We start from the raw sequence: 15,505 nt of genomic DNA, 5'->3' as shown, positions 1-15,505 counted from the left end.
TGGTCAGTTTACCCTCCTTCAACAAGATTGTCCCCTAGCATAAATTGTTTCCCCCCCGCTCCCCCCCCGGTGTTTAGCACCTGATGTATTTATGGAGGAATCATAATCCCTCTCACCTTTGTTTTGCTAGGTTAACCAAACCAAACATTTTGAGTCTCTCTCCATGAGGGAGGCTTTCCATTCCTCTGGTCAAGAGCACTTGTTTCAGTTTGAATTACATGTTCCTGACCATGGGTGACCAGACCTGTGTACAGTATTCCAGGTAATATCTTGTACAATGACACCGATGCTTCCCGATTTTGACCTTGCCTGACAATCCAAGAATGCATTTGCCCTATGGGTGCAATGATAGTTGCATCATGCTGTCGGTTTTTTGTTCCCCTGTGCTTGATCAGTACACCCAGGGTTTATTCCTCCCTAGTCACTTCCAACCTACGAGCCACCCAGCAGTAGTGTCACGTGGGGAGTGACCAGTGTGCCAGCCACAGGTGCTGATCCAGGAGAGGGGCCAGGGGCACCAGAACAGCAGCCCACAGGGAGCCTGTGCAGCTACTGCAGCCCAAACTGGAGGAGCTCGTGCCAAGGCAGCAGCAGCCCATGCTGTTATGACTGTCATGGCCTGCAGAAGGAGGAAACTGTCCATCCTTTTCTCCCTGTGTGCCCTGGGCACCAAAATGTAAAGTTACACCTCTGCTCATAGCAGAAATTCTTATTTCTTTGCACTTTTCAGGATTTTTCATTGCCAGGTTTAAAGCACTTCCTGGGCAATCAATAATGAGGACTTGTAAAATCTCTCTGAGGTAGATGAGTATTGTTATTCTCATTTCACAGGCTTCACAGCATGGACAAGGATGGCAGAAACTAGCTATATATAAAAACAAGCATCTAGCCCTATGGTGCTATCTACGTACAAATGGTAATTAAAATAGGATACCATCCCTAAGGTATTATTAGACATTCTCTTCTGCGCTGGATAACCACTCCCACACGTTCTCCATAACTAAACCTAGGGCCTAGTTCTGCTCCTGCATAACTCAATAACAAACTCTTGTCCAGTGAAATGGGAACAAGAATAAAACCGAGCATATGCTAAAGCAATTGCAAAAGCTTTTGAATTTGAGATTATAATCTAGCCTACAATACCATATTTATGGTAGCAGGACTGGTTACCATTTTTTCCTAGAATAAGGCAGGTAGAGGCAAGTATCAAAATGTGCTAGGTGGGCAAGATATGTGTTTTCTCAATATACCCCTTCTATAGGCTTTTGCATCACTATTTTGTTGCAACAAAGCCCATCAAAACTGCATCTGCTAAGCGGCCATCTTCTGACGAGTGCTTGGCCAGGGACACCACTTTCCGTGTCTCTTTCCGAACAAGGGACTAGTTTTGCTTCAAGATGCTTCCCCCTCCGGGAGAAATGTGCAGGTCACAGCCCTCAGCACGTGACGGCCTCAAAACACCGCTGTTTTCTTACTTTTCAATTTAATCCCCAGCCCTTATTCTGGGGCGTTTCTCTAAAAAAAAAAACACTCCGAAAAAAACCCTGAGGCCCGCCGCGGGCTCCGGTTGCTGGGTGGGGCCGGGCTGAGTAGGAATGCAGCTCAGCTCAGCGCCCCCTGGCGGCCGGGCGGGGCGGGGTGGGGCGGGGCGCGGCTGCGCAGGCGCGGGCGGCGGCGGGCGACGGTCGGGGCCGGGAGTGGGGCCATGTCGGGCTCGTCCAGCGCTGTGGCCATGCGGAAGGTGGTGCAGCAGCTGCGCCTCGAGGCCGGCGTCAGCCGCGTCAAGGTGAGCGGGCCGGCAGGGGGGACGGGGCGGGACCCGCTACCCGCCCCCCGCCGTGCAGAAGCCGCCCCCGTCCGTCCCGGGGTCCGCGGCGATGGCGGCGGCGGCGGGCGGGGCTGGCAGGTGCAGGGGCCGCCGCTTCCCCGCGGCCCGTAGGGCCAGGCCCGAGAGGATCCCTTTTTGGGCCTGGGTGGACAGCGCGGAAACAGACCCCGCCCGTGTCCGCGCGGCCTGCCCGGCTCCTCGCCTGGGAAACCCAGCCGAGCCCCCCGGAGCAGTGGGTCCCATACCGTGGGGCCAACATCAGCGGGTGGGGGTACGGGGCCGCGCGGAGGAAACGTTTGGGAAGCCACCTGGGCCCACACCAAATCCAGACGGAGGGAGGAGCTCCCTTTGGTACTGGGAGCTGTCCCAGTTAACACCGGGCCCCAGTGCTCTCAGCTCATTTGCCTGCATTGCCAGTGCAGACCAGTGTAAAAAGGGCTGGGCTGCTTGCAGTTGGGTGCTGCAACAGGACCGTACTGGCTGAGGGCCAGCTCGACCTCTGCACCTACAAATACCAGAGATGTGTTTTCTGACTGCACAACGGGTGCAATGCAGATGTTGCATGTACAGCAGCTGTACTACAGCGGGACTGCACAGGCACCTCACTTCCAACACTTGTAGTAAGTTATGGTTAGAGTGACACCGTAAATGCTAACGCATGCTTCGCCATGACTAGGTTTCTCAAGCTGCAACCGACTTGAAGCAGTTCTGTTTGCAGAACGCACAGCACGATCCCCTATTGACAGGAGTATCTTCAAGTACAAATCCATTCCGACCCCAGAAAGTCTGCTCCTTTTTGTAACATGGTGAAATACCGTTGTATCTTTCAGTGGTAAGTTTCTAAAACTACAAACAATGATGTTTTGTTTCTTTTCCGACACTGAGTACCTAAAACTAGCTATTCCTGTGTCTTAAAAGAGATCAGATCTTGGTGGGAAAACTTACTGAGAAATTCAAGTGCACTATATTTCCTCCCCAGAAAGGATGTACTGCTACTGTAAGGCATTTGGACAAAACTCTGTGCCTGTGTCAAGTAGGTACAGAGCAGCTACAGCATGAACTGTGACAAGGGCAACACTGCATTCTGCCTTGACACATTGCCTCAATCTGAACTTCTTAAAATAGCTTAGTCTTTATGCCAGTTTAGTTTTGTTTTCTCTCAGGAAAGGCTGCCAAGGGTAGTCCTAAGAACCCTTGTCCAATAGTAACCATACCAAGATCACAGAAGATTCTGTTATAGTCAGTGCTGACCACTTTGCTCACTCTATTGCCTGTGATAGATTTGGATTGAGCAGTGTAGTCTTCACATTTGCTTTGGATTGCCTAATATTGCTACCGATTATGAAATTAGACTGATTTACAAATTGCTTGAAAAATCCAGTTCAAAAACAGAGTATACATACAAATTTAAGGATTACTATTTTTTCTCAGCAGGCCAGTTATAGAACATGTAGGCCACATCCAGGTGAGCATGAATGTAGCAGTACATACTGCACACACTTTTCTCTGGTGCCACACACGCAGGCATTTGCCATGCTGCTATTTTGCAGCAGGAGGCCTTTTTTTTTTTTTTTAACCCTGGGAGATCACAGGGTCAAAAAAACCCATGGAAGAAAATCCATGCCATAGCTCTTTGCAGAGAGGGGGATGGGGGAAGAGGGTGGCTCCTGCTGCTGCCTGCACCCCCAGAGGATATGGGGAGGGGGTGCCCCCTGGATCTGTGTGGGATGGGGCAAGCAGCAGCTGGAACTATGTAGGGCTCCTCTCAGTGGGGGCTGGGCTCAGAGTGCTGCATCCCCCCCGAATTTCACTGCTGCTCTGCTTCCAGCCACGGCCTGGCTCTTCCTAGTGTGTGGGTGGAGGTGAGGCTGTGGCTGGCAGCAGCAGTGTTGGGAGTGGGGCGGCAAAATTTGGGGTGGATACAGCATTCTCCCAGTGCCTGCTTAGAGCCTGCTAAAAAAAGCTCCACTTCGGGGAGCATATACACACCCCTGTGCCCTCCTGGGATGCAAGCAGCAGGGGGAGCTGCCCCTTTCCTCACCATGGGGGGCACTGATCTGTCCCCACTCCCCACACCCCTTCCCTTCCACCATGCTGGGAGGCAGCTGCATCAGAAATCAGATTGGTATCTGCTAATCTGCCTCCTTAAATATCAGTATCAGTCCCAAAAATCTCTTATTAGTGCACCCCTAGTAAACAGGTCCCTCCCACCCCCAAAATGAATCTGAATGACAGTGTCATTAAAATGGCTTTAGAACTCCTGCAAAAATTGGCTGAGCTACTTCCATCTTGAATAATATAAACTTGAGTGTCTCACCTTCTGAAATGAGCTTGGTACATGGCAACATTCTTGACATATATTTATACTATAATATTTTCCTAAACAACATCTGAGACAGTGACTTCTAGATGAGGGGCTAAATGCTGCTACATTTTCTTAGCTACTGTGGGATATCAGATTTATAACTTACATATTGCTGATGGAAGCTCAAATGGTTGGTAATAGACTGTATACAAAAAAACCCAAAAAACCATACAGTACTAATCCTGTTCTGCTAGACTTTGTGACAACAGTGCTCAGGAATTAAGGTACATTGGTATCATCTCCTTTGTCACATCCTCTCTCCCTCCCCAAAAGCTTTTGAGTTACTTTTCTTGACTATTTCCATCATCCTCAGTTCCCCCACAACAGTCAGCTTTGTGGTTGTAATCTAAATATTTTAAGGAGGAGCTAGAAAGATTGGATGGTGGTAACTGAGAGGAGCCCTACATAGTTCCAGCTGCTGCTTGCCCCATCCCACACAGATCCAGGGGGCACCCCCTCCCCATATCCTCTGGGGGTGCAGGCATCTTTTCATAGTTAAAGGAAATGTAATTTCCTTAGTGGCCCAGAGCCAGCTACCAAGAGCTTGTCCCTTAGTGCTTTGCTCTACAATGGAGAATATCTAAAGCTGTTGTCTGGGGTTGGTGGAGAAAGGCAGGCCTTTCCATTTGTGGAAAACACATCTGCTGACCCAACCCAGTTAGTCTGGGTATCTCCAATCTGGAGGAGGTTGAAAAATTCACTTACAGAATTGGACAAAGGAAAGGAAATTTGTACCTACGGAAACAAATGTAAGGCAGCTGTGAAGCTAAATCAACTTTCATACCTTCAGTGTTCCCTAAGAGTTGTATGTTAGATATGGAGGTCATCATTCAGAATACATACTTAACTTTTTTCTTTTTTTTATCTTTCAGATCTTTTAACACCTTTTTGTAGCTGCAGATATGTACTGGGGTGGAGAGTGCCTTAAGGAGTGCCTTGATACGAAGTCCATGCAAAAAGCTTAGCTTCAGTGTGCCAAATTTAACTGTAAATTGCTACTGTTGTCAAACCTCTTACCATCTACCTCTCCAAATGAACTGTGTACCACTTGCAATAAATTCTGTTTCGTGAAGGAATCAATTTTATAATGCCATGCAAAAAAATAAAAATGTTTTAACTTGGCCTGTTTTTTTCCCCCTATTACTGATGCATAAACTCTTTCACTCCAGTGCTTGAAGCTTCTAGTCAAATTTTTTTCTAGAGCTGACATCAGATCTGAGTCTGTAACCACTGCAGGTATTCTACTACCTTTGCTTGGATTTCAATTGGAATGTTGTTTAAAAGAAAATCCCTAAGCTACATCAAAAGTATTATCCATACTCAAAAGTTGGAGGCCTGAGAGCAGTGTGTGTGAGGGGAGCAGACTGGGTTGGGGGGGACCCCTCCCAAAAGAGATCAGATACTGATTTATAATAGAGGAAGAACTTGCAGGTTTTGTATTTCAAGTAGAAAAGATGATAGTACAAGTTATAATCTGCTTAGATAGGGTAAAAGTACACTTAGAAAACAACTGTGTCCTTTGAGAAAGGAGGGGAGGTTGCACTACACAGGCCAGCTCTCTCAGCAAGGTATTAGATTGTGTGCATTTACTGTCTGTAGGACATTCTCACAGTGTATTTTAAACCATAAGTTCTCTTACAAAGACTCTTACTTTATTATATTGGTTTGTAAGGACAGATACTTAAATAGGCGATGTCTAAACACTTATGCAACTGATTTTCTTAAGCTAAAGAACTTTAAATCCTTTTTCCTGACTAGTTAAGTTGAACCTGAAACTTCTTGGTAGAATATTGGTACTGTAAGGGTAATAAGTGCATGGTTTAGAGAAGTGGTGTTCAATTCCCAGCCCACGGGCCAGATTGGGCCCCTGGCAATATGTCATCCAGCCAGTGGTAGTGCAGAGGACAGTGTGGAGCCTGGTATGTGGGGTTAGCTGGAAGCAGTACAAGATTCAATCCTAGGATGCAGGATTGGGTAGAGGCAGCATGAAGCCCATAGGCCCAATTCTGGTATGCAGGGGTGGTGTGATGCCCAGTCTAGGCTTGATCCTGGAGCACAGGGTCTGAGATCCAGCCCATGGACTGGCCCTCTGCCACTCATTTGGCCCATGGGTTTAGAGAAAAAGGAACTGGTGTTAATATCTTACCTGTTTAACTGCAAGCAAAGTCCGAGTTTAGCCACCTTACAAACCAACACCCAACCACGTTACTCTGAGAACAAATTGTTATTACAAAATTTACAACTTTGCACTGGTATTGGCCCTAAAACCTTTAGGCAAGTCACAATGAAGACAATGATTTATATATGGCAACCTACTCGTATTCCAGAAGAGCTTCTCAGTTTTGAATAAGAGGCACTAGCACTTTTAATATTAAGAGTCAAATGTTTATGCTCATTTGAAAAGACATCTTTCTTCATCTGCTCACAGGAAAGTCTGAAAATGCGTTTTTGTCTACCTGTAAAAATAATGCTCAGTAATGAGCACCACTGCTTACTAAATTGGAGATGACAGGATCCAGGGCTCCAAACTTGTTAATTTGGTGCAAAGAGTTCAAAAGCAGTTTGGTATTCCTATTCATCATCAGGTAAACCAGAACACTTCCCATTATAGATGGAATTTTCTTCTACTTGTATCCATTTCACGGTGCTGAAATGTAAAGAAAACATTTGGTAGTTAATGCAACAGCAGACCTTATCTTATACTGGACATTTTATTATATATGCAAATATAGTAAAAACAGTAACGAAGAAAAAGTTGCGTCTATTTCAAATGGCATCGCTGCTCCACCATAAAAATGCCTTGGTTCAGCTTCTGAGTAACAGCAACTGGGGAAAAGACAGTTCAGCTACTGCATTATTCAAACTCATAAAAGATAAATTCCCTTCTTTGTTTAAAAAGAAGACAGAGTACCAGTCCTGCAGCTGTGGCTAATGTTGCCTAATCTTGTTAAACTTGGAAGTATAACTCCATTGTAAAAAAGGTAGCAGAGTGGTTCAATATGATTTTTTTTACCATTTTCAGTTTATTAAAAATTACATAAGAGTTAGTTTAACTTTCCATTGCAAACGCTTATTTCCCATATAGAAGATATGGGAGATAAGTGTTTGCATCAAACTTAAACTCATTATTAATTCTTATATGCAGCTTAAAAAAAAAAAAAAAAAAAAAAAGAAGATCTAGTTAAGCTGCAGTAAAAAGGTCAGATCTCAGTGAACTTTACAAAATATACCACAGCATACTTCTATAATCAAGTATGTAGAACTTGAACTACACTTCGCTAATACAGAATCAAAGTATATTGACATTCATTATTCTTGGGTTTGGTTAGGTTTTTATTTACTGCTGACACAAAACATTTCTAGTTTGCAGTTTTAAAAAAAAGTTTTCAATATTTCACTTGACTCATTTCCATACTTCATAATAGGCTACCATTTGTAGCAGCATTTCAGAATGCCAGAGTTTAAGTATACCCGAGGTACCCAATGCCACTATGTCAAATATACCTTGTGAATCCACTCATACTCTCCAAACTTGGAATCAAAGGTTCCTTTTTGAATGGACCTTAGCTTCAAGGTAAAACGTGGCCCAAGCTCTTGAATCCCCACCTTCTTCTCACTCTTGAAGATATACCTGCAGAGTCAAAGGAAAACATATCAGATGGGCTGCTGCAGGACTGATGCCTTAGCCATTTACAAAATTTTAGAAAAATTCACCTGTGAAATCTAAAAAAGATATAGTCCCGCTGATTGTGAAACGTAGCAACTTGTCTTCCAATGAACTGAGGATCATGTGGAAAGAGAGAGGCAAGCATGCGACCAACAGAATGTCCCAGTCGTGTTGTAAAATTATTCAGGATTACTTCAGGTATGTGTTCTGTGGGCTCTTTCCCTTTTCGCTGGAATGAAGAAGTTGAGTTACAAGAGAACAACAAAATAAATACAGAGTTTTTAAAAGGTATTAGTTACCAACATCAAAAACAGGGGAGTCAGAGCTAAGTGATGTTATCATCCTCATAAAATGCTATAAAAAACCCTTTTTTTTTGTGTGCGTGTTATACACAGAAGTATAGGTATCATGTACATACCATCACTTGGTAATATGTGGGAACCTTAAATACTAAATGATAAAGGCAGCTTTCTTGAATAAGTTACTATATTATTCTCTTCTATAGCTTCATGTACTAAATAAATATCCTATGGGAAGTGTTGTGGTGATAGGTAATTCAGACAAAACATTACAGCTTGCTCCTTGCGACAGCACTCTAATCTAAATAATATCTATACAATCTGGGGAAGTGTCTTGAATTGGTACACAATTAGTTTTATATAATGTTATTACCATGACTGCAAGAACACATCACAGAAATAATTAACTGAAAAAAACTAATGCTCCTTCAGCAGCAAGAAAAACTTAGCCTTAAAGAAACCAGCAAATTACTATCATCTTTACAAAACAAAAATCGGACAACACACCAAGGATGAACCTTCCTCAGCATGCAGAGAGAAAGAGGGAGGAAAAAGTGTGTGGTAGAAGAAGAATCCTTTAAGCAATCTGGATCCTGCATATATTGGATTTTCACTTTTATCCAAGAGATAAGCAACCTCACCTTTATTTCTTTACGTAGACGAACACTGCTCATTTTAAAATGAGCAGTTGGACCATCAGGCAAATGACTTAAAACAAGACCGTCTGTTCATCTTGAGTTAAGACGAAGATAAAAATAATCCAGTGTGCAGTTTAAACATGCTACATCAAAAACATTTTACAAAGAAATATGAATTTTGGTTACAGAAACATTCAGTGTTACAGTGGAAATACATCATTTGTACAACCCATACTTAGGGACCCACTCAAATTACAATTTCATAAATTTTTGCAGAAACTGCAAAAAAAATTCCTGCAAAAAAATGGAAGTTTGTGATTTTGTATGGAAATCGCTGGGGCGGGGAAAGAGTTCTAAAAATAAAATGCTGGCTCCCCAGTGGGTGCCAGCAGCTGTTGTGGCCTGGCCTTGCAACCCAGTGGGGCAGGGGAAGAACTACTGGCACAAAGGGAAGCAGCCAAGATGGTGGCTACCCCCTCTTCCCTCCACCACTGACTGGCTGAGAGTGCTGCCTTTTTATACAGCTCTGCCCCACCTCCACCTATCAACAGAAGGGCAAGGCAGCATGAAAGGTAGCCCTCTTGGCCAATCAGTGGTGATGAGTGGGGCCGCTAGGGCCCCCTCAGTCAATCAGTACTGTGCCCAGGGTGGGGACGCACAGTGACAGGCATGTGAAATTGCCCGTCTGCCATCTCAATTGCATACTCTTGTTTCCTTTGAACCATTTATCTGGGATGTATTTATTTTGTGGCTCCCAGATTAACAGTAATTGCTCATGTTGCTCCTGGGCCAGTTACAACTGCATCATTGATCTACAGCTTTGTAGGTTATATTTGGCTTGTGCACTTCTAAAGGACAAAATAAACAAAATGATGCTACCTCAACTTAGAGCCATGGTGAAATGAAGAGAAAAGGAGCTTATAATAATATGGGAGAGATCTAGCATACTATTTAGCCAGATACATTTCTCCTTACATTTTCTGGTGCCAACTTAGTCATATACAGCTACCAGAGCCTACTACATGAAGAAACTGCTTCTAGTTTATGAAGGATACTGGGTATTTTGCGATCTTCATTAACAACTATTAGGTCCGTGAAGTTTCTTGCAATACACTGTGGGATAATTTTTTTCAAAGCAAGCCCTCTTCGATAGTAAACATGTGAGTTGGGTACAATGGAAGACAGCTGTTCACAGAATCTCACTGTTCTCTGCAAAACAAAGATTAGATTGCAATCTTTGAAAGAGAGCAAACCAAAAAGATGTAAAAAATGGTTACTCCTGCAAATGCCTCCCTCTATTTCACTCAAGTATCTAGGTTTTTTTTTAAAAAGGATAAAACATTTCTTCCTCAGTGATCCACCTTAGCTCCAAAGTAAAACATTACAAATTGAACATGGCACCTAAACAACAGAGCAAGCAAGAACTTTCACCTGATATTCTGTTGCATTATAGGTTTGAATAATACTGTTCATCTTTTATCTATGCATGTACATTTTTGGAAGCAAGGAGCAGCTTCCTCCTTTTGGATGAGAACTGTTCATTTCATCACCAAGCATAAAACTGGTAACGCTATTATTCACTATTAATAAGAAAACGAAGTATTAAAGGGATACTACACTAAAAAAAAAAAAAAAAAAAATCAAGTCAATTAAAGCACTGAAAAAGTCTCTCTCTAGTATAACACCTGTCCCCAAATCCCTTAGATAGTCTGGATTATGAAACCCTAAACTATGATATTTAAAAAAAGGGCGTGTCACTGTGGGAAAATCATGAATGGCCCCAGCCCATGCCAGGTATTGGCACAAGGGTCTGCACATGAAGTTCCTATTGCAAGACTAGGGTCAGAGGCAACCAATTATGAGAGCCAACAAGTTCATAAAATAAAATAACTGAAAGAATCCCAGATAGGAGTTCCTATTTCCTATGTAATGATATCACTTTAACACTGTGTGGGTAGCAGGCAGCTTTGTTAGATTTTAAGCACGAGCAACTCACAAAGAAAATTAAGCTTAAACAGTGGCACCACACTCTGCTTCCACCCTGCCTCAGAAGAACCACTTAGTCTAGAAGGAAGACTTTTCCTTGCTCATTCAGTCCTTTGCCTCTCTGTGGAGACTACCAACACAAATATGCTGGCTTAGGTAACTACTGGATCCAAGTTCTCATCAAACAGGATATGAAAGCCTCTCTATCCCATTAACAGTCACCTGGATCACAGAGACCCCCTTAAATAAGTTTAAAGAAATCAGAGAAACAGGAAAAAAAGTACAAGCTTCATATAAGTGTATTCACCCCTCGAGGTCTGTCTGATGTCGTGATAAGAATCTTGGGAAGCGTCTGTCTATTGAAGTAAGGTGCAAATTCATCTGTAGCTTCATCAAAAGCAACCTAGAAATATAAAGTGCTTTAATCCACTCTATTTTATTTCTAGAAAAAATTGTACACGCCAAACAAATTCTGGTGCCACTGAAGTCAATGGCAAAACCGCAACTATAACATTAAGCCAGAACTTACACACACACACACACACGGATTGATAGTCATGCAGCTGATAACTTTCTGCTGCTTAATGATTGTTTTTAGAAAAAACTTATTTCCCATTGAACTGTATATCTGTTTAAAAACCCAGTTTCAGAATGGAACAAATGGGGTGGATACCTACAAGTTTCATAGATTTCATAGACATCAGGGCTGGAAGGGACCTCGGGAGATCATCGAGTCCAGCCCCCTGCCTAAAGGGCAGGAAGTCAGCTGGGGTCATAGGATCCCAGCAAGATAAGCGTCCAATTTACTCTTGAACATGTTCAATGTAGGTGCTTGAACCACCTCCAATGGCAGACTGTTCCAGACCTTGGGGGCTCGGACAGTAAAGAAATTCTTCCTTATGTCCAGCCTGAAACGGTCTTGCAGGAGTTTGTGACCGTTCGACCTAGTCATCCCTTGGGGCGCTCTGGCGAACAAACGTTCCCCCAGATCCTGGTGAGCATCCCTGATAAACTTATAGGTGGCCATCAGATCAGCCTGGAAAAAGCGCAGGCTCAGGGGTGAAGAGTCCCATGGCTCTCAGCCTGTCATCGTAAGATCTGTTTTCCTGACCTCTGATCATGCGCGTGGCTCTCCTCTGGACTCTCTCAAGCTTCTCCACATCCTTTTTGAATTGTGGAGCCCAAAACTGGACACAGTACTCCAGCTGTGGCCTCACCAAGGCCAAGTACAAGGGGAGAATGACCTCCCGGGATTTGCTCGAGAAGCATCTATGGATGCAAGCCAGCGTTTTGGTCGCTTTATTAGCCGCAGCATCGGATTGCAGGCTCATGTTCATCTTGTGGTCAATCCTGACTCCCAAGTCTCTTTCTTCTGTAGTGCTATCCAACGTAGCACTGCCGAGCCTATAAGGATGCTGCAGGTTTTTCCTCCCAAGGTGGAGAACCCTGCATTTTTCGGTGTTAAACACCATCAGGTTCTCATCTGCCCATTTGCTGAGCTTGTCCAGGTCAGCCTGGATCATCCGCCTATTTTCTGGTGTGGATGCTTTGTCCCAAAGTTTGGTGTCATCAGCGAACTTGGCCAGTCCACTCCTGACTCCAATGTCCACATCGTTAATGAAGATGTTGAACAGGATGGGTCCCAGGACAGAGCCTTGAGGGACCCCACTGGTCACAGGGCACCATGATGAGTGACTGCCATCAATTACAACCCTCTGGGTCTGACCACGGAGCCAATTTCCCAGCCAGCGGATCGTGGTGGATCCAAGGCCACAACACACACACACACACACACACACACACACAGAAACAGACTTTAATTACACTCATTAGCAGATATTTTGGAGGGAAGTACAATTTCTTAAACACATGAAACCACACAGTTAAGTTACCTCTTCATCATTAGGATCCACAGTTGTTTCATCATAAACTCTTTGGTTTTCAATTGTCTTTGGCACAGGCTTTGGTGGTGCCTTAAATAAATGTACATTTGTTTATTAATAATATAAACACATTAACTAGATTCCTTTTTAAACATGAAATGCAAGACATTTTCACATTGATACTCAGCCAAGCAATATGCTCGCTCAATTCTACAATCTCCTGTCAATTTTTGGCAATAAACTTTTAAAATGCTGAAAGCAAAACTATCTTTACACAACCAGTACCAGTGATACTAACTCCCTCATCATGAACAGATTACCATGAGTCTGACAATAAAAACAACCCCCCAAACACAAACTACAAAACACTGTCATACTATTCAACCCAATTAATTTTATGCCAAGAATGAAAGAGGGCTCTAAACTTCATATGAAGTTGTTTTCTATTACTATGCTTTATTCTTCATGCTTCAGCTTCATTTCTTTCCCCTCTATTACCTCCAAACTACTGTCCGTGGCTTTAAAATGGAAGTAAATGATTTGGCCCATGGAGCCCCATGGGTTTTAAAGTTGATCCATGCAGCATGTGCTGAACCAGCCCAGCAGCCAGTATGGAACTATGTTGCCCACAGCACCAGCTCTGGCCACTCCTGGCTGAGGTGTGTGAAGTACAGGTCCTAGACTGGCTAGACTGCCACCTGCAATGCAGTCCCAGACTGGGTGCTGAATCCAACATAGTTTCATAGTGCTTAGGGTCAGAAGGGACCTAAACAGATCATCAGGTCCGACCCCCTGCCTTGGGCAGGAATGGGTGCCGCGGTCATATCACCCCAGCCAAATATCTGTCTAGTCTCCTCCTGAAGAGGAAACATGAGAGGCGGGGGTCCATGGGCCTCCCACTTGTCAGATCCAGTGCTCCCTCTGTTTGCAAGCTGTGCCCATCATGGCACTTGCCCTGGACCCGGCACTGCGTGCGCTGGATCTGATATGCTGGTGGGGTCCATGGGCCCAATCTGGTCCACAGGGCTGGCCCTGAACCATTCATTTGTCCTGCAAGGCCAGATGAGTTTAACACTCCTGTTTTAAAAGAACAGCACCACAGCCCTGCTGCAAGTTTGCGTAGCATTAAACTCATTCATGAAACAGACTCTTTGTCTAACTGCAGCTTGGGAGCAGCTAGAGACAAAAAACATCAACTGTTCTTCTCCAGCTGCCACTAAGCATCCAGAAACATGGAAAAAAAAGAGTCACTTGGTTTTAGCAACAGATAACTTTCATTTATCCTTCATAGGTGATCGTATTATATTTGTTTTATTCAGAGTTACTCACAATGCTGCAGTTTGCAGCAAACTTTAAAGACTCTTATAGTAACTGCATCACAAGCTTGCTGCCTAAGAGCCACTGTATTCATGCAAAAAACTAAATAAACAACATATCCAGTTTTCCAGAAGTTTACAAATTGACTGGGGGGGGCGGGAAATCACTAACTCCAAATAATACCATAGACCCACGCTACTTAACCGATGCCTCAACCATGTGACAACACTACTAACACTATGCTGCATCTGGAGATGTTTGCACCCTACCAGCCTGGGCAGGCCAATAACACCAAACCCCTCCAAAGCAGGGAGGAAAAGGTGTCCCGATTACAGGCCATGGCAGCCTGGGTGCTGCACTACTTGCATGAGGCAGCAGCAGTAGTAGCAGTAAGCTACTGGGGTGTGGCGAAGGGGTCCCAAGGAGGGCTGCAAACCGCCATCACTTGCCTGGTCTCCCAGCGCCTCTCTCTCCTTCTTCCGTTTTTTCTTATTTGCCAGCTTTTCCTGAGCAGAAATGAGAAATGAGGCAGGAATTAAGAAGTGAGGTCAGCTGCATCTCTGTGGCCAGGGGAGAGGAGGTGGGATCCCCCTGCCATATCCCAACCACCCCTCCCAATCCTGAGGCTCCCGCCCCCCTGCATGACGTCACGGGCGGGACGGGGTCCTACCTTCCTCTGCTGCTGCTTCCAGCGCAGAAACATGAAGTGCCGCCGCTGCTTGTTCTTGATCTCGGACACGCTAAACGCGGGCGGGAACAGAACCCGCTCCGGGGCTGCTCCATGATCCTCGGCAAGCCCCGGCGCCACTCCACACAACCTCGTCCCCTGCTCGCCTCGACCAGCCATGCCGCCGCGCGCAACCGGAAATAACCCTTCACCCTTGACCCCGCCCAGACCCTTTTCCTTTCCGGGGCAGGACTCTAGCCTCCCCCGCCCCAGCTGACGTAATCGCAGCTGCGCCTGCTTAGAAGAGGCTGCGGGCCCGTGGGTTGTGCGCCTGCGCGGATGGAAGGGTTTAGGGCGTGGCCACACGGATAAGCACTGTGCATATCCGTGTGTGCAAAATATATTTACATACACGTACAAATACAAATACATGTGGTCTGTGTAGCACTAGATAAACCACATGCGTGTATCTATGTAATTATAATAAATATGAGGCCGAGAAGGTTCTTTGGGTAAAGCAGATCTCTGCTATTAGACCAAACAGTTGGAAAAAATAATCCTTGTAAGCTTTCGGGCAGAAATACCCTTTGTCTGGGTGAGGAAGTATCTGCAATCGGTCTAATCAAAGATTCACCCAAACAACCGTGTCTCCCTGTGTCGTTAGAGCAACTGAACTACAACCTGCACCCCTATCAAATATGAGCCATTTCTCACCCCAGTTTCTGTGATGACCTAATTTCTGATTCTCACTGGTATTTGGGCCTGCAAGTGCAGGCGCTCAGGGTGGTGGTCTGTCACCAAAGGGAGTCTGATCTTGGCCATCCATGCCTCATATTATCCATAATGGCTTTTGCT

The 15,505-nt window shown here is 44.7% G+C and overlaps 2 protein-coding genes across 2 annotated transcripts; one reads left to right on the top strand and one right to left on the bottom strand.

Moving 5' to 3' along the window:
• Positions 1-1,650: 1,650 nt before the first annotated feature.
• Positions 1,651-5,315, top strand: GNG5 (G protein subunit gamma 5). The gene is made up of 3 exons (XM_090048723.1): positions 1,651-1,786; positions 2,505-2,660; positions 5,066-5,315. Exons 1-2 carry the CDS (start codon positions 1,706-1,708, stop codon positions 2,628-2,630), a joined length of 207 nt encoding a protein of 68 aa, XP_089904849.1. The 5' UTR covers positions 1,651-1,705; the 3' UTR covers positions 2,631-2,660; positions 5,066-5,315.
• A 1,243-nt stretch (positions 5,316-6,558) lies between these two features.
• RPF1 (ribosome production factor 1 homolog) lies at positions 6,559-14,853 on the bottom strand. The gene is made up of 9 exons (XM_090048722.1): positions 14,654-14,853; positions 14,433-14,489; positions 12,676-12,756; positions 11,091-11,186; positions 9,853-10,006; positions 8,801-8,883; positions 7,908-8,089; positions 7,698-7,824; positions 6,559-6,840 (listed from the first exon to the last, which is right to left on the bottom strand). The coding sequence occupies exons 1-9, from the start codon at positions 14,828-14,830 to the stop codon at positions 6,799-6,801; spliced, it is 999 nt and encodes a 332-aa protein (XP_089904848.1). The 5' UTR covers positions 14,831-14,853; the 3' UTR covers positions 6,559-6,798.
• Positions 14,854-15,505: the final 652 nt, after the last annotated feature.

Source organism: Crocodylus siamensis, chromosome 5 (genome assembly GCF_052110815.1).
Source record: "Crocodylus siamensis isolate JL-2025a chromosome 5, ASM5211081v1, whole genome shotgun sequence".
NCBI classification, from domain to species: domain Eukaryota; kingdom Metazoa; phylum Chordata; order Crocodylia; family Crocodylidae; genus Crocodylus; species Crocodylus siamensis.
Note: the sequence above shows the minus strand (reverse complement) of the source record. Positions and strands in the feature narration are given on the sequence as shown.